The sequence below is a fragment of the Neolamprologus multifasciatus genome, chromosome 1 (assembly GCF_963576455.1).
Source record: "Neolamprologus multifasciatus chromosome 1, fNeoMul1.2, whole genome shotgun sequence".
In the NCBI taxonomy this organism is placed as follows: domain Eukaryota; kingdom Metazoa; phylum Chordata; class Actinopteri; order Cichliformes; family Cichlidae; genus Neolamprologus; species Neolamprologus multifasciatus.
In genome coordinates, this window is record NC_140439.1 from 5,851,583 (window position 1) to 5,875,738 (window position 24,156).

Here is a 24,156-nt window from a genome sequence, read left to right on the forward strand (position 1 = left end):
AAGAAGAGCAGGCCAGACGTCCTCCACAGTGATGTGAGGGTCAGGCGTAAATTAATAATTCACTTTAGAAAGCTGGCTGTGCTTCGTTTCTCTGTGTGTTTGGACACGTGTAATAAAATGACAACATGTGTGGATATAAAGTAAAGACTGTTGTGTGTTGTAGATAATGAGGAGATAGCTCTCTTCCTGCTGCAAAACGGAGCAGGCTTCTCTTCGTACACCCTGATGGACCATCCAGCCTTCAGCAGACGCATCCTCAGACTGAAGCTGCAGGAAACACACGAGGCAGAAGGAGACCAGGTCTGTGCTGCTGATCCAGTGAATGCATCAGGAGATCACTGCTGTTGATCAGATTTATTTCTTATCTCCATGTTTGATTTCATGTCCTGTCAGACATCTACTCAGCATCTCTGCAGGACTTGGTTATAGCACAGAGAGTTTACACTTATTTAGGACGGTAACTTCATTGTTTTATTGTGTGGGAGAGTAAATGTTATTAACCTGTTTCCACCAAAACTGCCAGCCTTATATGGTGACCACAACTGTCAAAACATAATTAAAGCCCTAATAAATTAGGGGCTGCAGAGGGACGTAACAGCTCCTCCCTCAAAAGGCTTCCTCTAGGACCCCCACATTTATCAAAAGCCCCTCTGAAGCCTTCAGGTCCTTCACCCACAAACCTGGAATCAAAGTAAGAGCTAACAGAAGCACAGTGTTCACATCTCTAAGCATGGATGGGCATGAGGATTTAAAGTCGCCACACTGAACACACAGAAAGTAACATGTGACCAACACAACGGAGCACAACAGTCAAACACAAAATGATCACCTGACCTGTTACAACACAAAACCAAACGTAGCAACAAATAATCACAACCAAGTGATCTGTTGTCTGCACCACACAAATGGTCACATACACGTGGCCCTATACCACAACAACTTACTTTAATGCAGCGGTTCACAAACTGTTTTTGCTGGGCCCCCCCTGTTTTACAAGAAAAATGTCCCCCCCCCCTTCTCGCACACATCCTCCAACCACACACACCCATATTTTGCTCCATTGCGGTTTATTTCACACCTCAAACATTTACTAAACAATTAAACAAATACAAGTAATCTGCAATAAATTACAGGCAGTAATAAAATAAACGACCAACTCTTTTACGCTGCGTCCGCACCTACACGGGTGTTTTTGAACACGCAGCTGTTTCGTCCACGTAAACGGCGTTTGGAATCACCGAAAACTGAGATTTTTTAAACTCCTTTTTTGCGTTTACGTGTGGACGAGGAATACAGAGTTCATCACAACGTCAAAGGTATGTGTCTTTATTCACGTCACGCTGTGGCCACGTTATTGTTTACATGAGATGAATTGCAGAATGATAGAGACAAAATCCTGTTAATCTGACTGTCTGCAGGTTTTACACGCAGTTACTGTCCCTCCATTTACAAAGGCAGAGGCGTCACGCTGTCATTATTTTACTGTAGTTGTTTTTTCCTGTGTAATAATATTCAACATTGATATCAATACATTTTTCAAAAAATGTCTCTCTGTGCAAAATGGGTTCAAAAACATAAACAGCTGTGAGATCCTGTTTGATTTGAAGAGCCCAGCGCTGCTCCTGACAGGGAAACCAATCCTGCAGGGAGACTGTTGGGTCTGTGTTTCCACAAGCCCTGCTAGTTCTAGAGACGTATTCATCATGAAGAAAACAAGACAGTCGATCGATCAATCACTTGTGCAAGGGAGGCCTCGTCTGTGTCCACCACAAAAATGACCCTGACGACGACCTCCTCCTGCTGCCTTTTTATTGAGAGACAGTTCACACAAAACACGTCAGAACAAAGCCACGCCCAGACAAGGCGTTGTATGTACATGTGTGAACTTCTGTATGTAAGTAAGAATGTGTGTGTGTGTGTGTGTGATGTGAGAATGTGTGTGTGTGATGTGAGAGAGTGTGTGTGTGTGTGTGTTACCTCCTGCTGACCAAAGGGTCGTAAACGCAGGAAGCTTACATCAAAAAGAAGCAGATCTTCCAGATAGGATGTATCTGCAATAAAAGACTACAGCCCCCCAACCAGAACCTCGAGAATCTGGGGGAGGGACAGTGGAATCCCTTTCATCAGAGTTAGCAAGCATAGAAATGACATCATTTAACAATTCACTCTAACAGAGACCTACCTCTGCACCTGTGCAGGTGAAGCCAAAGGGAAGATTTGCTTCACCATATTTTCTCGTCTTTGTCTCAGAATGAAGTTGGTTTGGAAACATATTCAGCGACGCTTCATCTCCTGCTTTGTGTTTGTGTGGGCGCCGTGTTAGCAGTGTCCCAGCATTGTTTTTTTAGGGTTAACATAATTAAAGCCCTAATAAATTAACTATTTTCAGAATATGTGACCATTAAGAGTTGTGAGCTCTGAGTTGATCTGTGTTCTTCAGTCCTCTATAAAACCGTTGCCCTGTGTGTGTCTGCGTGCAGGTTGTCAGTGTGTGTTGGCGTGGTCTGCAGCTGCCGTGGTTGAAGCTGGACTGGTTCATGGATGTCTCTGCACACATCACCCAGCTGGACCTGTCCTCTAACTGCCTGTCTTCTCTGCCCTCTGTGGTGCCCTGGGGTCTCATCAGTCTCAGGACTTTGGATCTTTCTAACAATGAACTTAAGGAGCTTCCTTTAGCAAACAACTCCCAGGAAGTCATCTGCTCCAGGTACACGAGGACACTGTCGGCGCCTCCGTTGGGAATTTGTCCATTTACTTTAAAAATTAGCAAAGGAAAGTCGTTCACACGCTAATAATTGTGTGTGTGTGTTGCCCTTTTCTTGGTCTTTGTGTTGCCACCAAACCTTGTTCACAATCAGGTAAATGACCTTTCTTCCCAGTGCTGGTATGAATTCTCTTAGCTCTTCTTGACCGTGTCTACAAGCCTAAAGGCACAGAGCTGCTGCCATGTGATTGGCTATGCTGATAATCTATAGACAAATGTGATTGTAGGGAGTAACCTAACCTCCATGTTTCCTCTGCTTTAGTTTACAACAGGTGAATCTCTGTGAGAACCAGCTGAGCAGTTTGCCACCCGGACTTCTGCATCTCACTCGCATCCAGAAACTCTCTGCTGCCAAGAACCAGCTCACAGCTCTGTTTGACCTCCCTCAAAGTATGTTCCAACTTTTCCTCCATGTATGTACGACTGTATGCAGTTATGTATGTATGCTAACCCTAACCAAATTTCTTTGCCTTAAATGGAACAATAGATATAGGTGAGATGACTGAAACAGTAACAGACGAGGCGAGTCAGATTCAATTCAATTCAATTTTATTTATATAGCGCCAAATCACAACAAATGTTGCCTCAAGGCGCTTCATAGATACAGAGAAAAGCCCAACAATCATATGACCCCCTATGAGCAGCACTTTGGCGACAGTGGGAAGGAAAAACTCCCTTTTAACAGGAAGAAACCTCCGGCAGAACCAGGCTCAGGGAGGGGCGGGGCCATCTGCTGCGACCGGTTGGGGTGAGAGAAGGAAGACAGGATAAAGACATGCTGTGGAAGAGAGACAGAGGTTAATAACAGATACGATTCAATACAGAGAGGTCTGTTAACACATAGTGAGTGAGAAAGGTGACTGGAAAGGAAAAACTCAATGCATCATGGGAATCCCCGGCAGCCTACATCTATTGCAGCATAACTAAGGGAGGATTCAGGGTCACCTGGTCCAGCCCTAACTATATGCTTTAGCAAAAAGGAAAGTTTTAAGCCTAATCTTAAAAGTAGAGATAGTGTCTGTCTCCCGAATCCAAACTGGAAGCTGGTTCCACAGAAGAGGGGCCTGAAAACTGAAGGCTCTCCCTCCCATTCTACTTTTAAATACTCTAGGAACAACAAGTAGGCCTGCAGAGCGAGAGCGAAGTGCTCTAATAGGGTGATATGGTACTACAAGGTCATTAAGATAAGATGGGGCCTGATTATTTAAGACCTTGTATGTGAGGAGCAGGATTTTGAATTCAATTCTGGATTTAACAGGAAGCCAATGAAGGGAAGCCAAAACAGGAGAAATATGCTCTCTCTTTCTAGTCCCTGTCAGGACTCTTGCTGCAGCATTTTGGATTAATTGAAGGCTTTTCAGTGAGTTTTTTGGACATCCTGATAATAATGAATTGCAGTAGTCCAGCCTGGAAGTAATAAATGCATGAACTAGTTTTTCAGCGTCACTCTGAGACAGGATATTTCTAATTTTAGAGATGTTGCGCAAATGGAAGAACGCAGTCTTACATATTTGTTTAATATGTGCGTTGAAGGACATATCCTGGTCAAAAATGACTTCAAGGTTCCTCACAGTGTTACTGGAGGCCAAGGTAATGCCATCCAGAGTAAGAATCTGGTTAGATACCATATTTCTAAGCTTTTCAGCGCCGAGTACAATGACCTCAGTTTTATCTGAGTTAAGAAGCAGAAAGTTAGTGGCCATCCAAGTCTTTATGTCTTTAAGACATTCCTGCAGTTTAACTAATTGGTGTGTGTTATCTGGCTTCATGGACAGATAGAGCTGGGTGTCATCTGCATAGCAGTGTAAATGTATGCTATGTCTTCTAATGATGCTGCCTAGGGGAAGCATGTATAATGTAAACAGAATTGGTCCTAGCACTGAACCCTGTGGAACTCCATAATTAACCTCAGTGTGTGAAGAGGACTCTCCATTTACATGCACAAATTGGAGTCTATTAGAAAGATATGATACAAACCACTGCAGTGCAATACCTGTAATACCTACAGCATGTTCTAATCGCTCTAATAGGATATTATGGTCAACAGTATCGAATGCTGCACTAAGGTCAAGAAGGACAAGCACAGAGATGAGTCCACTGTCAGAGGCCATAAGAAGATCATTTGTAACCTTCACTAAAGCTGTTTCTGTGCTGTGATGAGCTCTGAAACCTGACTGAAACTCTTCAAATAAACCATTCCTCTGCAGATGATCTGTTAGCTGTTTGACAACTACTCTTTCAAGGATGTTTGATATGAAAGGAAGGTTGGAGATTGGCCTATAATTAGCTAAGACTGCTGGGTCTAGAGATGGCTTTTTGAGTAAAGGTTTAACTGCAGCCACCTTGAAGGCCTGTGGTACATAGCTGATTATTAGAGATAGGTTGATCATATATAAGATCGAAGAATTAATCAATGGCAGGACTTCTTTGAGCAGTTTTGTAGGAATGGGGTCTAAAAGACACGTTGATGGTTTGGAGGAAGTAATTATTGAAGTTAACTCAGAAAGATCGATTGGAGAAAAAGAGTCTAACTTAACATCAATGGAACTAAGAGTAGCTGTAGATAATATTACATCTGTGGGATGATTATTGGTAATTTTTTCTCTAATGATAAAAATTTCATGAAGTCATCACTAGTTAACGTTAAAGGGATGGTTGGCTCAAAAGAGCTCTGACTGTTTGTCAGCCTGGCTACAGTGCTGAAGAGAAACCTGGGGTTGTTCTTATTTTCTTCAATCAGTGATGAGTAGTAAGCTGTTCTGGCTTTGCGGAGGGCTTTCTTATAAAGCAACAAACTATTTCTCCAGGCTAAATGATGATCCTCTAAATTTGTGACACGCCATTTCCTCTCCAGATTACGAGTCATCTGCTTTAGGGTACGTGTTTGAGAATTATACCACGGGGTCAGGTACTTCTGATTAGAGACCTTAGTTTTCACTGGAGCTACAGTATCCAGAGTCGTACGTAGTGAGGAGGTGAAATTATTAACAAGATAATCGACCTCTGTTGGGGTAGCGTTCAGATAGCTGCTCTGCTCTGTGTTGGTACAGGGCATTGACGATGATAACAGTGGCTGGATTATATTCTTAAACTTAGTTACAGCGCTTTCAGAAAGACGTCTACTGTGATAACGTCTACTCTCCACTGCTGTGTAATCAATTATTGTAAATGTAAATGTTATCAAGAAATGATCAGACAGGAGAGGGTTTTCAGGAAACACTGTTAAATGTTCAGTTTCTATGCCATATGTTAAAACAAGATCTAGAGTGTGATTAAAGTGGTGGGTGGGTTCTTTTACATTTTGAGAGAAACCAATTGAGTCTAACAACAGATTAAATGCCATGTTGAGGCTGTCATTTTTAGTATCAACATGGATGTTAAAATCACCCACAATAATTATTTTATCTGAGCTCAGAACTAAATTAGATATAAAGTCTGAGAAATCAGACAGAAACTCTGTGTAAGGCCCAGGTGGACGATAGATGATAACAAGTAAGACTGGTTTCTGAGTTTCACAGCTGGGGTGGACAATGTTAAGCATCAGGCTTTCAAATGTGCTTGTTGTACTGATTGTTTGTACTTGAAATAAAACTTGTGTGTAACCACATAAATTTAGGGGCATGGAAAAGAAAGAAAGAATATATTAAGAAGTAAATAATAAATGTATTAAATAATAAATATAAAACATTTGAAAACCAAAATAAACTTAATGAGTCTTTGAGGTGGGGGGTCAATGGAAGTTCAAATGTCTCCCAGCACTGACAGCGAGCGAGGGTAGCAGGGATGTTGTTGTGTAAACATAATTTATTTCATCTTTCAGGCTCATCGTGTTTGGTTTTAAGTCTGATTTTATTCCACTGAAACACTCGTGTAGTTTCACTTTGAGTCTCCCCTCCTCACGGGGGTGTCACAGTCTTTCCCGCCTCACATCCTTCAGACATGAGCAGGTGAAAGAACATCTCAGATAAAGGAAAACATGTTCAAATAAACAGATGAACATGTATGGAAGGACATTTGTCTCAAAGGGGTTCCAGATAAGGCTGAGCAACTGATTTGATTTTTACTCAGACAATCAGAAATATTCTAATTCAGATCATTGGTGAGACGTCATCAGAGGTGTGAACATCGCAGCAGAGGCTTTTGTGTCAAAGTAACTGAGGATAAAACACAGAAAAACATGAAGGAGATTTTCCTGGTCTGGGTTTTTATAGCAGTTAACCTTAAAGATTTTCTGCAGTAGAACAAAAATGGAAGAAAACCATGAATCAACATGAATATTACCTGATGCTGAAGTGAAGCAGAGCAAAGTTACAGAGGTTTGATTACAGACGTGGCTAAGAGTTTTGCAACTTAGCATCATTTTAAAAAGTTTACACTTCTTCAGTTTTGAACAGCAGAAATGAGACTTTCTTGTTGGGAAAGAAAACAGCACCGTCCACAGCGATAGTCTGGTGCGTAATAAGCAAGCGCATAATGCAGAAAACAGAGATTTGATGGTAAACTGGTCTCTGAGTGCACTGAGAGAGAGCGCGATGTGCAGGAAGTAAACGCAAAAGGAATTCATGATGATATTTTTCAAACGTTTTCTTTTGCTGCTGCTTCAGTGAATTCTGGTCGGAGATAATATCTCATTATTCAAACTAAAATGGATTTTTAAACCCACTCTGTTTACAAACGCACACAGTCTGATCCACACGTGTAAACTCAGCTCTACACACGTGTGCAGTACAGTCGTCCCTCACTATAACGCGCTCACCTTTCACCTCGCACTTTTGCAGATTTTTTTATGTGGAATTTATTTTTTTTTCTTACAGCGCATTGTGTTCTGCCTCCTGATTGGCTGTCAATCAGTCTCGTGCCGTGTCTCCTGTACAGTACAGAATGTGTCAGCTCGCCAAATTTCCATAAATCTTCGATCACTGGCAGCGTGACTCTGAAGTGCTGCACTGTGTGTTTGTACGTTTTCTCCCCAACAAACAACGATGTCGACCAAACATTTTGCTCCTGTTGGTTCGTTTGGTTTGCTTCTATAATACTGGAAGGTTTGCACTTTGAGAGTTTAAACAAGAGAGAAAAGTGTGAAAATGTTTGTGCCTGTCTGAGAAAAGTGTATAAAGTGTGTAGTGAGGGGTTTTACAAACGTCTATAGGAATTGTAAAAAATAAAGCTGCTACTTCACGGGTTATTTGTGGAACTCCCAGATAAACAAGGGACCGCTGCAATTTGTAACAAAGAAATCAAACCATAAATTATGTGTAATACTGAGACACAGGTGAAAAGTATTGAACACATGAAGAAAGGGAGGTGCAAAAAGGCATGGAGAGTCGTGACACTACCTAAAAAAATCTATAAGTAATTACAAAACAAATTAATTTCAGCTGGTTTGGTGTCACACAAGAAACACGTCATGATGGGTAAAACACCTTTGCAATCTTATTGTTGCAAACATACTGATGACATTTCTGACAATTTCTAAACTACTGGAGTTTTCAGTCGGCACTGCTGTGGCCACAACCAGCTGCTCCTTGCTAGACTTCAGACAGGAGTTAAAGCGCCGCGGACCGCTTGCAGAGAACTACAGAAAGACCTAGAATCAGCACATACAATTGTTTAAATAAAATGTAATAATAAATAATAATGCGCTCACCTGACTGGCCTGTGTGCACACTCACCACGCGAGGCTCCATTGCTGAAGAGAAAGCTGTTTACCATCTGCTCTACATTTAGACAAGCCTGTGAAATACGTGGAGAATATAGTCTGCTCAGATGAGACCAAACGAACTCTTAAGACCATGTTTGGAGGTCAAAGGGCATTGTCTATAAAAAGGAACATCGAAGCTGAACTTATTTTCTGAGATTTGTTGAAAGACTCTTTACAAAGGGACCAATACAGCACCAACATGTTGCTATTTGTCAATAGCAACATAATAACCACTCCTGTACTGATTGTGTGGGTACAATCTTTGTCTGCTCAGCTGCTCAGTTCTCACAGTCATGGAGGCACCAGCCTGATAATGAAGACGCCAAGAGTGCGTCGTGACCTTGAACACGTTTTACACTCAGTTGTTTTCTAGATCTTCACACTCACAGTGACAAAGTCACAGTGACATCAGCAGTACACAGGGGTTCGATCATTACAGTTTGTGTAGTTTTCTACGTGGATACTGAATGAATGTTGAAATCTCATATTCTTTAAATCACCTGAAGAGTGGAGTTATATATTTAAATGATTTAAACTGAAGAATCTCAAGTAAAACCAGAGCATTTGCACGTGTGTGTGTGAGATGAATAATGAACTGTCAGTTTAGTTCTATACAAACTAAAAACAGATGAAATAGGTTTGATTTGCTGAAAGATGGAGGATCCACGACACGCGGGTCAATGGTTTCAGTTTTAATCACCAGCTGCAAAGATTTGAACCACCTGTCTGCTGAAGACAAATGCAGCAACCGTGGCGAGAAGGTACTCATTCGCACTAATAAATCCTACAGATGTAGTGTGTGCTATTGCATAAGCACGCTTATTAAATCTGACAAATATTGTGCTATTGGATACTGAAGAAAGTTTGAGCATGCATAAGCTGCTTTAAGAGGACAATAGAATCAATGGGGAGAGTCATCAGAAGCAAAGAAGAGTTTTATGTTGTGAGAGAAAGGCTGACATCAGGAGTAGAGATCAGTTCAGGGCGAGGCACAAACAGGAATCTGGCTCTGAAACAAATGCTTCCTAAGAAAACATACAAGTGACTGTGAGCACCATGTCATGTTTTTCTTACAAACAACAAGTAATTATTTCTCTAAATGATATGCAAATCAACTTATATATTTTATTGTCTTTTTTATGCACCATCTTTCCATTGCAATTAAATAACCATAACAATTAGAGACTATTTATTTCTTTATAAGTGGGCAAAGAGAATGTGGGGAAAAATGAAAATGGACTTTTAGATCACTTTTCACGTAGTGTGTCAGATAAGTTCATCCCACTTTTATTTGTGTTAATTCACACTGGTTTTAATGTAGTTTATCTGTGTTGTTTAATTCCTCTCTAACAGCCACTAACTGGATCGGTCTTCGTAAGCTGGAGGAGCTGGATGTGTCTGATAACTGCCTGACCAGTCTGCCCACAGCTGTCATGCACTGTTTGAAATCCCTGAGGCTCCTCAGTGTGAGCAGGAACAAGCTGAGCACCTTCCCTGACCCCTGGGCCTGCCCACTGGTAAAAAGCCATAATTATTCCTCTCTGGTTTTTCAACACTGATACACTGCAGATATACATTCACCCACAGAGACCAGCTTTTTAGAGGTTATGCACATAGTGACACTAATATATATATTTCTGTCTTGTCCTGTGCAGAAACAATGCAAAGCTTCTTCCAATTTGATTGAGAATCTTCCAAACACCATCTCCATCTTTTGGAGGAATCATCTGGAAGAAGTAGACTTCTCTGACAACAGTCTGAAGGAACTTCCTTCATATATCTTTGAACTGGAGGTAGGAGCACTGATGCAGATCTTTTATTAGATATATTTATATTCATCAAGAGGGAAAAATCTCTTAATTAAAAAACAAGCAAACAAACGGTTGACTACTTAAAGTAGCAGCAGTGATCTGAACAACCTTCAGGTGGCACTACTTCTCTGTGTTTGAATCTTTTAAATGCTGCAGTCTAAAACAAATACAGCATAAATCTGTTGGATGCAAGAATATCTGGCTCAGCCTGCAGATTTGGATTGTAGTGCATTAATATAACAGCAGACAAGCTTTAAACTGCTACGATGAGTTAATAAACATTATAACATAGTTATTACTGTATTATACTACTGTGGGTAGACTAATGAGTTACAGGATGGGTAAAACTTAAGAGGTTCTTTAGATTTATTTATTTTCATTTATTTGTAGTTATTTGTCTCACAGTTGTGACACTGTTGGTTAGACAAACTGAACCAGTAAACAAGTAGTCAAAAGGGAATACACTATTAGTCTTTAAAACACTTTATCCTAGATGCTCTGATAGGTCCAGTCCAAAGTAGTGGTTTAATCATATTATTGTATTTGTCATACATTCGTCTGAAGACTGTTGGGTCACTGCAGTTAGCAAACTTTCCCTATTGCTTATTCAATTCAATTCAATTTTATTTATATAGCGCCAAATCACAACAAATGTTGCCTCAAGGCGCTTCATAGATACAGAGAAAAGCCCAACAATCATATGACCCCCTATGAGCAAGCACTTTGGCGACAGTGGGAAGGAAAAACTCCCTTTTAACAGGAAGAAACCTCCAGCAGTACCAGGCTCAGGGAGGGGCGGGGCCATCTGCTGCGACCGGTTGGGGTGAGAGAAGGAAGACAGGATAAAAGACATGCTGTGGAAGAGAGACAGAGATTAATAACAGATATGATTCAATACAGAGAGGTCTGTTAATACATAGTGAGTGAGAAAGGTGACTGGAAAGGAAAAACTCAATGCATCATGGGAATCCCCCGGCAGCCTACATCTATTGCAGCATAACTAAGGGAGGATTCAGGGTCACCTGGTCCAGCCCTAACTATATGCTTTAGCAAAAAGGAAAGTTTTAAGCCTAATCTTAAAAGTAGAGATAGTGTCTGTCTCCTGAATCCAAACTGGAAGCTGGTTCCACAGAAGAGGGGCCTGAAAACTGAAGGCTCTCCCTCCCATTCTACTTTTAAATACTCTAGGAACAACAAGTAGGCCTGCAGAGCGGGAGCGAAGTGCTCTAATAGGGTGATATGGTACTACAAGGTCATTAAGATAAGATGGGGCCTGATTATTTAAGACCTTGTATGTGAGGAGCAGGATTTTGAATTCAATTCTGGATTTAACAGGAAGCCAATGAAGGGAAGCCAAAACAGGAGAAATATGCTCTCTCTTTCTAGTCCCTGTCAGTACTCTTGCTGCAGCATTTTGGATTAGCTGAAGGCTTTTCAGTGAGTTTTTTGGACATCCTGATAATAATGAATTGCAGTAGTCCAGCCTGGAAGTAATAAATGCATGAACTAGTTTTTCAGCGTCACTCTGAGACAGGATATTTCTAATTTTAGAGATGTTGCGCAAATGGAAGAACGCAGTCTTACATATTTGTTTAATATGTGCGTTGAAGGACATATCCTGGTCAAAAATGACTCCAAGGTTCCTCACAGTGTTACTGGAGGCCAAGGTAATGCCATCCAGAGTAAGAATCTGGTTAGATACCATATTTCTAAGCTTTTCAGCGCCGAGTACAATGACCTCAGTTTTATCTGAGTTAAGAAGCAGAAAGTTAGTGGCCATCCAAGTCTTTATGTCTTTAAGACATTCCTGCAGTTTAACTAATTGGTGTGTGTTATCTGGCTTCATGGACAGATAGAGCTGGGTGTCATCTGCATAGCAGTGAAAATGTATGCTATGCTTATGACCTTATTGACATTGTTAATGATACTTGAATCAGCAGTGGGCGGCTGCACTACTGACCTGAAGGTTGGTGGCTTGATCAGGCTCCCCGAGTCCCCATCCTTGGGCAAGATACGAACCCCAAGCTGCTCTTGGATGCGTCCATCGGAGTGTGAATGTGTGTAAATGTTAGCTAGTACGCACTGAAAGCAGAGAAGAAAGTGCTTGTGTGGATGTGGCATGTTGTGTTAAGTGTTTCGAGTAGGAAAGTGCTGTATAAGAATCAGTCCGTTTACCAGGTGCTTATAACACCTGAGCATAAACAGCCAGCTGTGTTTTCCTTGGATTGAAAAGTGACTGTGTGGTTTGCAGGATCTAATTTGTCTTCTCATTCATTGTCCCATCAGGCTGTGGTCTCTTTGAGATTGTGTGAGAATTACATCACAACACTGCCAGCCCCCAATAAGTGGAAGTGCTCTAAGCTCAAGACACTTGATCTCTCTCAAAACCATCTGGGCAAGTACGTCCTGTCACAAACACAACATCATTGTGTACATTTTGTCTGGTATAGTCAGCTGGTCCAGAGGACTCATGCTGAGTCTAGCTTTCATAACACTTCAGTGAATGAACGACTGAATTATTCATTAATTATTGATTTTGAATACTGTTATGAAATCTTGTTAGGTCAAGCTTTTAACTTAAGCTAGCTTTAAGCTAGTCATGTGTTTAATTGAGCTTAAGCTCAAATATATAAAATCTGTCACCATCATGACTTTGTTTTTACACATGAATTGACTCAATTACTGGCATTAAAATTCAGAATGATTCAGGTTTACACGAGTTTACAACCAGATTCATGATTTTGGTGAAATTTCACTGAAGCACCTCACAATGGTACGGAGTAAATTGTACGGTGCCCATGTGCTTGCTTCATGCCTAACAAAAAAAAGCGTGCTCCTGAAAAGATGAATGATAGGTAGAGAAATCCTCACATGGAAATTCAACAACCTTTGCATGTAGACCTCAGCAACCACGCACACAGAGAAGCCATCGCGCACGTAAGTGTGTCTGCTTTGCATACACAGCTACTTTTCATGGTCTTGTGAATACCATGGAGCAGATTTAAAGAACAGGTAGTTAATCTACAACAGCTGGACAGAGCCATAGGAAGTCCTTAATCCTTAGTAGGACTAGTATCTCTTACTGGTATCTGCTCCTTTCTGCAAGGAGGACTAAGATGAGGACTCAGCCCTACAAAATCACCTCCAGCAGGCCAGTATTGGGAATATCTCTGACTGCCATTTTCCAATGAATACCAATATCTGTCGCAGGTATTTGTTGCCACTTGCAAAAATTCATCAACCGTTGCACATAAAATTAAGCAACCACACTTGCAAAGAAGTCATCTCACACATAACTGTGTCACGCTCTTGCAAACTGCTTTAAAGAATTTCTTCCTTCAGCCGGTCTAGAGGCCACCGCAAAATAGAGCCTGTCCAGTTTCTTCCTGTGTCCAGAGGAGACACTGCTGCTCCAACAGACCATAGAAGAAGGCTGATGCCACCATAGAGTCATAGAAGGGTTTCAGGAGCTCCCTCCAAAAACCCTGAGGGGTCTGCATAAAGCTAAGCTCTCCAGCAACAAGCTCACCTGGAGCCAAAGATAAGCAAGAACCAGTCTTCCAGGGTTTTCAGCAAGTGTGATGTCAGAATCACCAACTGTTGAGGTCTGTGGGCTTCTGAAGATAAAACCAGAGCTGTTGAAGTTATTCACTTCATTCGCCCACTTTGTTTTGTAACAAAACAGGAATTTAAAACTATTTCAGCTTCGTGGGTTCTGAGAGGATCTCCTCCCAGATCTGGACCAGAACCTAAAAAAGTTCCTGGACAGTCTGGGGGACAACCTGGTGGATTTGTACTGGATTTGGGGGCCATCCATCAGGAACTGCCTGCAAACTCTTGCCGCACGGGGCCAGGCATCGTCCTACACTAACTCAGCCCAGGACCCACTGCACCAGCTTAGGCTCTTACAATAGGTCGAGGGATTATACCTTTATTCTTAATAGCAGTCATTGTGCTACTTCCTACTCCATAGAGGTCTGTGCTTCCATTCATGGATACGTATCCCCAAACCATCACTGACCCACCACAGCTTCTACTGACCTTTCACCTCTGTCGCATGTGCTCAGGATAAACCTTGTCTGGTTTGGGAAAAGCACAGGATGGACCCAACGATTCTGGTACTCAGTGAAAAATGCCAGTCATTTCTGATTGGTCAGAGACATTCACAACAGTGGCATACTGGAGGTCATTTTGTAGGGCTGAGGCAGTCCTCATCCTGGTCCTCCTGGCACAAAGGAGCAGATTCCAGTTCTAGATAAGGATGCAAAGGGTTAAAGACCTTCTGTGGCCCTGTCCAGGTCTCCTAGATTGGAGACTGTCTCCATAAATCTGCTCCACGCTCTTCCAACTGTGCTGAGAACGGATATTTGAAAAAACATTTTTTTGCATTTTTGTAAGCATGAATGTCAGAAGACATTTAGTTGGAACAACTAGAAATACATGCTTTCAGTCTTGCATCATAACTATCATTGCTAGTTATTCACAAACTACTATATGCTATACATACTGTATGCCTGGCACGGTGGTTAGCACTGTTGCCGCACAGCAAGAAGGTCCTGAGTTCAATTCCAACATCAGGCCGGGGTCTTTCTTTGTGGAGTTTGCATGTTCTCCCCGTGTTTGCATGGGTTCCCTCCGGGTACTCCGGCTTCCTCCCACTGTCCAAAAACATGCAGCTTGTGGGGATAGGTTAATTGGATAATCCAAATTGTCACTAGGTGTGAATGTGCGAGTGAAAGTGTGCGCGAATGGTTGTTTGTCCCTGTGTGTTGGCCCTGCGACAGACTGGCGACCTGTCCAGGGTGTACCCCGCCTCTTGCCCTATGACAGCTGGGATAGGCTCCAGCGCCCCCCGCAACCCTGAAAAGGATAAGCGGAAGCGAATGGATGGATGGATACTGTATGCCCTCACCGGCCACTTTGTTACGGATACTTCGCTGCTTCCAGGTTGGAATCACTTTGCCGTCAGAGCTGCCTTTATTCTTTGTAGAATAGATCAGTGTTCATTTCATTGACCAATAATTTTTGTCATAGTCTTTGTCAGTGACCTTTTTTTCCCTGATGAAAACAAGACGATAATTAAAGAAAGAAATATACACAGAAGAACTGTGATGTAATGACACCAAAGCCCTCAACAAGCAGGGTTTAAGAGGGGTTAGCTAACTCAAATGCTCTGTTTTACATGAAAACACAACAGTAAAGCACAGCCCATTTGCCCCAAGGCTCGACATGATGTGTATTCTTTTCTGCATATCTTGGTTGTTATAAGTGGTTATTTGGGAGAGCCAGAGATCATCATATGAAGCCCCCAGCAGCATCAGGCTATTGCAGCACAACTCAGGGTCCATTCGGGGTCTGAAAGCTGAAGGCTCTGCCTCCCATAATACTTTTAAATATCATAGGAACCACAAGTAAAGCAGCTGAGAGCATGGTGATGGTACTATGAGGTCTTAAAGGTAATGCCATCCATGTAAACATCTGGTTAGATACCATATTTCTAAGATTTCTAGGGCCAAGTAAAATCATCTCAGATTTATCTGAATACAGAAGCAGCACATTGAACATTATGCAGGTCTTTATGTCTTTTAAGATATTCCTGTAGTTTAACTAAATGGTGTGTTTATACTGGTCCCAGCACAAGAAAGGTTAACCAGAGAGAAAGAGTCTAAAAATGATCAATATTATTGAAAGTAGCTGTACGTAATGATATGTTTCTGAGATGGTTATACTGAGATATATATATATATATATATATATATATATATATATATATATATATATATATATATATATATATATATATATATATATATATATATATATATTACATAATTATAAAAACCTAAAAACTGACACTGGTGTATAATCTGTTTCATTTTGTCTTGTCTATAATCTCTGTAGAGATTTATGAACATATACATTTATCTTCCATTCTCAGTGATTGAGAAGACAAGAAAAGGAATAGCTGCAACAATGTACTACTTTAACTCTGGTGAATCATCAGGGCTGTTGACTTTTAAAGTCACTGTTCTTCACACGAGTGGTCTGCTAATCGTATTTTAAAATATGTCTATTAGAACAGAGGACAGTCCCAAATCCAGGAGACTGGCCTTCCTGACGACGTGGAACAGGAGGGACCCAGACCCAGGTAGAGGTCATCTCCCAGCTGTTCTGTGTGTGTGTGTGTGTGTGTGTGTGTGTACTAGTGCTGTCAGTGTTAATTTATTTATTTATTTTGTTTTGTTTCACACATGGTACAGCAGTAATTCATTCCCATACACAACCTTCCCTTCAATTAAAGTAACGTTTCCATGCATGAAAAGGAAGAAGAATAAATTCTTATTGACACCTGCCCCCTATCTGTGATAATACAAGTAGGCAACCAAAATTACACTCTGACAATTTTCTGCACATAACAAAACAAAACAAAGCAAACAGAACAATATACTCAACAATGAGCAATACCACTAAATATCAAACTAAAAGGATCATTTTTCTACAATTAAATTCTATTCTTTTCAACTTCTTCATATTGGTTTATCATTTTATTCTTATAGCAGATTTTAAATTGAGAAACATTTGCACAACACTTAAGATGATCACTGAGAGAACTCCAGTTTCTTATGCCTGTGACTGTTGGACACATTTGCCTTTGTGTGGTTCGAGCAAACCGGTGCTTAAAATAAAACTTCCTTCTGAACACAATACAAATAAACTTTGTAACTTAAGAGGTAGTGTTTTATTTTTTGCCCTAAACATAATAGTTAAAGTCTGTAATTTCACTATGTCTTCTAGTTTTAATAATTTTGATTTTATAAACAAACTATTAGTGTGTTCTCTATATTTAACATTATGCATAATTCGAATCGCTCTCTTCTGTAATAAATATAATGGTTTCATATTAGTCACATATGTGTTCCCCCAAACGTCAACACAATAACTCAGATAGGGCAGAAACAATGAAAAATATAATATTCTCATTGTCTTGTAATCTAATATATATCTAACATTAGCCAGGATATAAATACTTTTAGCCAACTTTTTTTTAACATGTTCATATAATCTCGTTGAAATGACATAAATGCCATAACCGCAGTAACACAGCAAATCTCCTGTAGCGAGTGAGGGGCTGGACGGCGCTAACGCACTAACGCATTGACCTCGTGCAGCCCCACACACGGGCGATTTGTGCTAACTCGCTAACAGAGATTTGCCACGTTGACGTCATTTTAACGAGATTAACGCTGACAGCACTAATATACAGAGGAACCCCGACTTATGAAATGAATTCGTTCCTGAGGGTCTTTCGTTAGTCGAAGATTTTTGTAAGGCGAAGCAGCCATCGCGCCTTTTGAGTGAATGATAGGCTAATTGCTAACTGCAACAACAATACGCCGGGTTTTGTTTTTTTTTGTTTTTTTAATACGTTTTATTGACAAAGCACAAAATACAAAATAGCAAACACAATGTCAGGGGGTTCGTATAAAAAAACAAAAGTCTATTAAAGAATCACATGATATTGAACAGGGAACATAAGTTCATGGTTTTAACATATTGTTTGGTTTCATTTAAAAAGCACTGAAAGGTTTTGTGTTAGAAAATTTCGACTTATGTATATGAAATTTAGCCAATAATATCAATAAATTAATCAAATAAAATTTGTTTGCCCTGTGCATGGGGTACTTAAAGAAACCAAACAATATTTTCTCGTAACAAAGAGAGAACTCAGAAAAGATAAAGGAAACAACAAAAACACAAAATTCTTGCCAGAAAAGATTCGTGTGTAAGCATGACCAAAATAAATGAGAACTATCTTCCTTCACACAATTACAAAATGTACAGTTAATATCAATGTCCTTTTTATAACGTACAAGAAAAGAACAACAATACGTTGTTCAAGTGGAACAGCGAAGCGCAAGGACGAAAGCCAAGGGGGTTGTCACATGATTCAGAAGGCATTCTGGGCTCAGCCAATCAGAGCCAGCGGATTTCATTACGCGGGCATTTTGCCGTAACACCGGCAGAAATATTGCCGTTAAGCGCATTCGTAACGTGAATTTTTCGTTAAATGGGGTATTCGTAAGTCGGGGTTCAACTGTATATGTATTTGTAATTATGTAGCAAAGAACTGAAGAAATCTCAGTTGAATTGAGAAGTTATAGGTGACTGAGTTGATCATACAGACAATCGGTCTTAAAGGTGCACCCTGTTTATGTATCTGCTGTAAATCATACATATTTGGCGTAGCTTCCCCTGGGTACAGCCTGTGGTATGAGGTGCGGTCAACAGCATTGTGTTGTTCTAACTGCTTCAGACAATCTCTTACCCTCATCCTGTAACCACTACCTGGCTCTCTTTTTTAGGGGCTCATAAGTATTTTTGTCACTTAGCAGTGACAAAGTTTTCTTATCATAGTCCTTCTGGTTTAGCAAAGCTATGCACCAACGTTTGTCTGCCAGAAGGATGAGAATGTTGTTGTCATTACTAAGTGATGTGACTGCCCTCCTCTCCTTCATACTCATGTTGGATGCTCAGAGACAGGCCGACATCCTCGGGGTGGCATCCTGGTCTCTTCTGGCTGCTGATGACACTCTCTGTGTTTTGCTGGTGTTTCTGTCACACAACAAGTAGGCCAAACTTCTGTTGACGAGTGTTTTCAGGTGTTTTAAGTACAAGTATCTAGCCATGCACTTTACCTTTACAACATTTGTGAAAGAAATGGTTCTTCTAAAGAGCTGTCATTGCATACCACCACTGCAACAAGTCAGTTCCTGGAGTTTCTTCCCTCTTAGATATTCCAGGATTAACTGTAAGTTGTGTAATTGCAGAGTGGAAGCATTTAGCAACCACTGCAACTCAGCAATAAAGTGGCAGACTATAGTTGCCGAGCAGGGTTGCTTATTGCTGAGGCACACGATACTTAATAGCCTCCAGTTACTCGATTGACTGAAGAGTTCAAATTCTCCTCTGGTGTTAATATCAGCGCAAACGTGTACACCTGGAGCATCATTGCCAAGACATTCCTGTAGGCGAGCCATTAGTTACCCAGTGCTTTTGTGTATTAGAGGTGGGAATCACCATACAACTCACAATACGATATTATCACAATACTTAACGCACGATACGATATTATTGCAATTTTTTAAAATATTTTGCGATATTCAGATTCTGTACATAAAGGTAAACTTTATCAATATTCATTTTCTCTAATATCAAAGTCTCACACTCAGTCTTTCTCTCATTTCAGTTTGATTGTTGACAAACTGAACGGTTTGTATTACAGTCTAGTCCAACTTAACTGAATCAACCATCTGGTACAATTATAGCTATTCTGAACTATGCAGTTTATGAAAACTATGCAGCCCCTTCAGCAACTGAAGAATTTGAAAGTAAATGAAAACAAAATATAATTTTACATTAAATAAAAAAGTTTTAAACTTAATTAAAATAAAACATGTCTTAAATTAAAATAAGTAAACTGTCATGTTTATTGCTGCCAAAAACAAGTGAAACACATTTGGACAGTGAAGGAATGTCAGGATTCTTGCTCAGAAAAAGGATCAACATGCTCTGAAGTCAGAGCACAAAAACCTTTTTGTAACAAAATATCGATTTCTGCTGTCCCTGTATCCATACATTATTAGCAAACAAAATATCACCATACTACACAGTATCCATTTTTCCCCACCCCTACTGTGTATGTAGTATAGTATGTGGTTAAACTGTATCTTCCTGTGGCTCTGTTCTGTTAGTGTGTGCATTAGAGTTCCCTGACGTTCTGCGTGATTCACTGGAAGTGCTCTACTTGAATGACAACCAGCTGGAATGTGTTCCCCAATCAGTCTGTGGTCTGCACAATCTCACTGAACTCTACCTCTCAAAGTAAGTTCCCTTGTCTGTCTGCCAACCCCCACCTGTCCGTCCTCATATTTCACACTGTTGTTATTGATTCAAATTTTAAAAAGTTACAAACCTCAAAATTGTTGTTTTTGTTAACAATATGTGCAGGTCAGACACTGCAGTTACAGACCAATTTTTGTAGGGGAAAAATCATATGTATATTTTGCTGAGATACAAAGTCCAAACAGTACCCAGCAGTGTAGTGTATAGTGCTGCATCGAAGCATGAAAGTCGACTGGAACAGATGCCCAAGAAGCAGGGAGGATCACAGCCTTGAGAGGATTTTTAGAACTAGGAAAGGCTTAAAAATGAGTAGACTGAGGCTGGTGTCAGTGTGCAACGAACCACTCCACAGGTGTCATCAGGAAAGGTGATATAGCTGTTGGTCACATGACCAATAACATCCAATCCAATCAATCTTATATTGCACAAACAAAAGAGAAATTAAAAATCTGTCAGGGGTGCATATTGCTTGCAAGCCATAAAAAAAGAATAAAAATGTAGACAAGCCACAAAAACAACATAAAAAAACCAACTAAGCCAGCAAACAACAAAAAATGAACAAAAACAGACGCACACATAAAACACCCATAGTATCCCAACAACCTACTCTCCCACTCAAGCTAACCACAATGTGTGTCCTATATATTGACCGAGCTAAGATCCTGTGGGACTTCCAGATACAGACGGACAAAATGGTGGTGGCTAACCAACCGGACATAGTGGTAGTAGAGAAACAGAAGAAGACGTAGTGATCGATGTAGCGGTTCTGAATGACAGCAACATCAGGAAGAAGGAACATGAGAAGCTGGAGAAATACCAAGCGCTCAGAGAAGAGCTCGAGAGGATGTGGAGGGTGAAGGTAACGGTGGTCCCCGTGGTAATCGGAGCACTAGGTGCGGTGACTCCCAAGCTAGGCGAGTGGCTCCAGCAGATCCTGGGAATAACATCGGAGATCTCTGTCCAGAAGAGTGCAGTCCTGGGAACAGCTGAGATACTGCAGGACCCTCAAGCTCCCAGGCCTCTGGTAGAGGACCGAGTTTGGAGGATAAACCGCCCGCAGGGGCGAGTGGGGGGAAAAATATATATAAACACCATCTACTGGTAGACAGAGCAGTCACCCAACACTGCAAGACCAGGCTGACCAACCTGTGCGCTGCCTGGATTTATTACAAGTAGGCCAATTACTCCAAAATGCTGCAGCAAGAGTCCTGACAGAGACTAGAAAGAGAGAGCAGATTTCTCCTGTTTTGGCTTCCTGTTAAATCCAGAATTCAAAATCCTGCTCCTAACATACAAGGTCTTAAATAATTAGTCCCCATCTTATCTTAATGACCTTAAAGTACCAGTGCTGGCTCTCTTCCACAACATGTCTTTTGTCCCGTCTTCCTTCTCTCACCCAAATGCCAAATCACCGAAGGTACTTGCTACTGCTAGCTGTGTTTCCATACGAAGTCTTAACTGATCTCAGAGTCAGCAGCAGCTCTCCCATTAGTTTACAGTCAAAGACCAACGTTTGTTGCTCAAACAGACAAACATTTTGACAGCTCGCTTCTTCTGAACAACATGCCCAGAAAGTGAAAATAATCTCTCACATAGTATGGATGTGGTACTCCATCTCACTGTGTGCCCCTTCATGTTTGGACCATTTCTGGGGACAGTCTTCTATATCAATAGTTTGATCTGCCCTCTAATGGCTCCACACATGAATCCAGTTCTCCTCCTACAGCTGTTTCTAGTTGTTTCATCCAAACAGCAAATTTCTCAATGTCATTTATTCTGAAGAATGATGGAATTGTGCAGAAGTTATGTTTTTTCTATATATTTGGACTTTCACAGGGGGATTCAGTGGCCCATTAGGTTCTATCACGTGTATATTAGGGCTGGGTATCGTCACTGATTTCTAGAATCGATTCAATTCCGATTCACAAGGTCCCGAATCGATTCGATCCACGATTCGATTTAATTCGATTCGATTCGATTCACTTCGATTTGAATCTGGGAAATTTTGACAGTCAGAAATATTATAATTCAGATCAGTACATTTACATATTTTTGTATCTATAAAAAGGAAGCTGACACACGCAAGACTTTATCAAAGGTGTGAGCATCACAGCAGATGCCTTTGTGTCAAAGTAGCTGAGGATAAAAACACAGAAAAACATGAAGGCGATTTTCCTGGCCTGGGATTTTATAAAAATATTCTGCAGTACATCAAAAATGAAAGAAAACCATTAATCAACACATAAACATTACCTCTGAAGTTACAGCGGTTTTATTAGAGACACAGCTGAGCATTTTGCATAATTTTAAAAAGTTAAAATTTGTTCAGTATTGAACAGCAGAAATTAGGTTTTCTTTTCGGAAGTATATAAAACGAAAAAAAAAAAACATTGGCCGACAGCGCTGTAAACAACGGTAGACTTGTAACAAGCAAGCAAATAATGAAGAAAACAGTACAGAGAGAGAGAGAGAGCTATGCATCGTGGTCGAAGCAAAACAGTAAAAGTCAGAGTGATTACATGACGATGTTTATGTGAAGCGTAGTTTGGATCTTCTTTTGCTGCTGGTTCGGTCAATATTGTTTGGAGAGACATCAAACTAGCAGCTTTAGAATCAGCGCATAAAGGGCGTAAACAAAGCGCCGACCGCCGACAAATCAGAATCAGCGAGCTGTCGGCTTTCAGCCCCGATCGTGAGAAAGGCAACATCTAACTGATTCTGATCCGCGGGGCGCTGTGTGTTTAAGCCTTTGTGCAGAATCCGTGTTCCTGCTCTCATTTACTGTCTTAGCTGTTTAGTGGTTGTTGAGATTTCACCAGAGATTCTGGCATTTCGGGCAAAATAAATTTATATTAAAAAATCGATTCAGGATTTTAATGAATCGATTTTACGTTATCCAAGCCAGAATCGATTTTAATCGATAAATCGATTATAAAAACCCACCCCTAGTGTATATATATATATATATATATATATACATATACATTTATATACGTATACATGTGTATATATATGTGTGTGTATATGACTAATCTGACTAATGTAGTTTCTCTGGAATCAGTAATCCTGGAATCCGGGAGCTTCCGACAGAGCTTGGTCAGCTCTCCAGTCTGTGGCAGCTGGACATCGAAGACCTCAACATTACTAATGTTCCACAGGAAATAAGAAAAGAAGGTATTTGCACCTGCATCTTCAAAATGACTGTGTCTAATCGAGGGGTTTGTATGTGCCGGCTTCTTTTTTTTGGTTTTTGGTTTATAGTCTGTTGTTCGTAACATTTATATTGGTTCTTACCTCATCATATGTTGCCTTACAAACACATGCAAGGAGTGAAAATTCAAAAATGTACATGAACAATTGAAAAAGTTAGTATAAGTTCTAAGCCTTGCATTTAAAAGTAAAGTGAAGTGTGCTGGGTTTGTAAGATGTGATCATATTCTTTGACACTGGTTTCGCAGGTGCTGCATCAGTCCTGGCTTTCCTCCGGGCGCAGCTTCGAAAAGCAGAGCGTTGTAAACTGTTAAAGATGCTGGTGATTGGTCCACCACGGCAGGGCAAGTCAGCCCTCCTCGAGGCTCTGCAGACTGGCAAAGCCTCCCCCTTCACCCCAGCAGAATGTAGCATCTCCACCTCCACCTGGGAGCTGGATAAACCCAGTGGAGGCAAGAACAAAGTGAGGGAAACAGACATTACGTCGTATTTATGCACGCACACACAGATATTTCTATTAATCATTTTATGACCCTTATATGGTCTCAATTTTAGAGATAAAAACATCTACACAGTGCACTGTGGTCACTGCAACTACTCGATTACGCTCTTAAGGACAAACATCTGTCCACTCAAAGTTAGTTTGCATCTCTGTGGAGAAGGAGTCAAACTGTGCTATGATTATTTTAAACACTACCATGAAAGAAAATCATTTCTGACAAGAAATTCTTTGGACTGTTAAACCAAAGGGGTTCGGTTCAAAAATA

At 40.7% G+C, this 24,156-nt stretch overlaps 1 protein-coding gene and 1 long non-coding RNA gene across 2 annotated transcripts in view; one reads left to right on the forward strand and one right to left on the reverse strand.

The window, feature by feature from the left end:
- Positions 1–24,156, forward strand: part of lrrk1 (leucine-rich repeat kinase 1) — a 94,591-nt gene that overhangs the window by 21,761 nt on the left and 48,674 nt on the right. The window contains exons 6-15 of the mRNA XM_085165047.1: positions 164–300; positions 2,481–2,707; positions 3,027–3,154; positions 9,819–9,982; positions 10,121–10,258; positions 12,563–12,675; positions 16,354–16,424; positions 20,029–20,158; positions 23,241–23,353; positions 23,638–23,852. Coding sequence (XP_085021173.1) covers positions 164–300; positions 2,481–2,707; positions 3,027–3,154; positions 9,819–9,982; positions 10,121–10,258; positions 12,563–12,675; positions 16,354–16,424; positions 20,029–20,158; positions 23,241–23,353; positions 23,638–23,852 — 1,436 coding nt within the window. The remainder of the gene's footprint in view (positions 1–163; positions 301–2,480; positions 2,708–3,026; positions 3,155–9,818; positions 9,983–10,120; positions 10,259–12,562; positions 12,676–16,353; positions 16,425–20,028; positions 20,159–23,240; positions 23,354–23,637; positions 23,853–24,156) is intronic.
- LOC146525204 (uncharacterized) lies at positions 1,333–2,337 on the reverse strand. Its single transcript, XR_014875011.1, has 2 exons — positions 2,167–2,337; positions 1,333–1,640 (listed from the first exon to the last, which is right to left on the reverse strand). It is a non-coding gene; the product is annotated as an uncharacterized LOC146525204 (long non-coding RNA).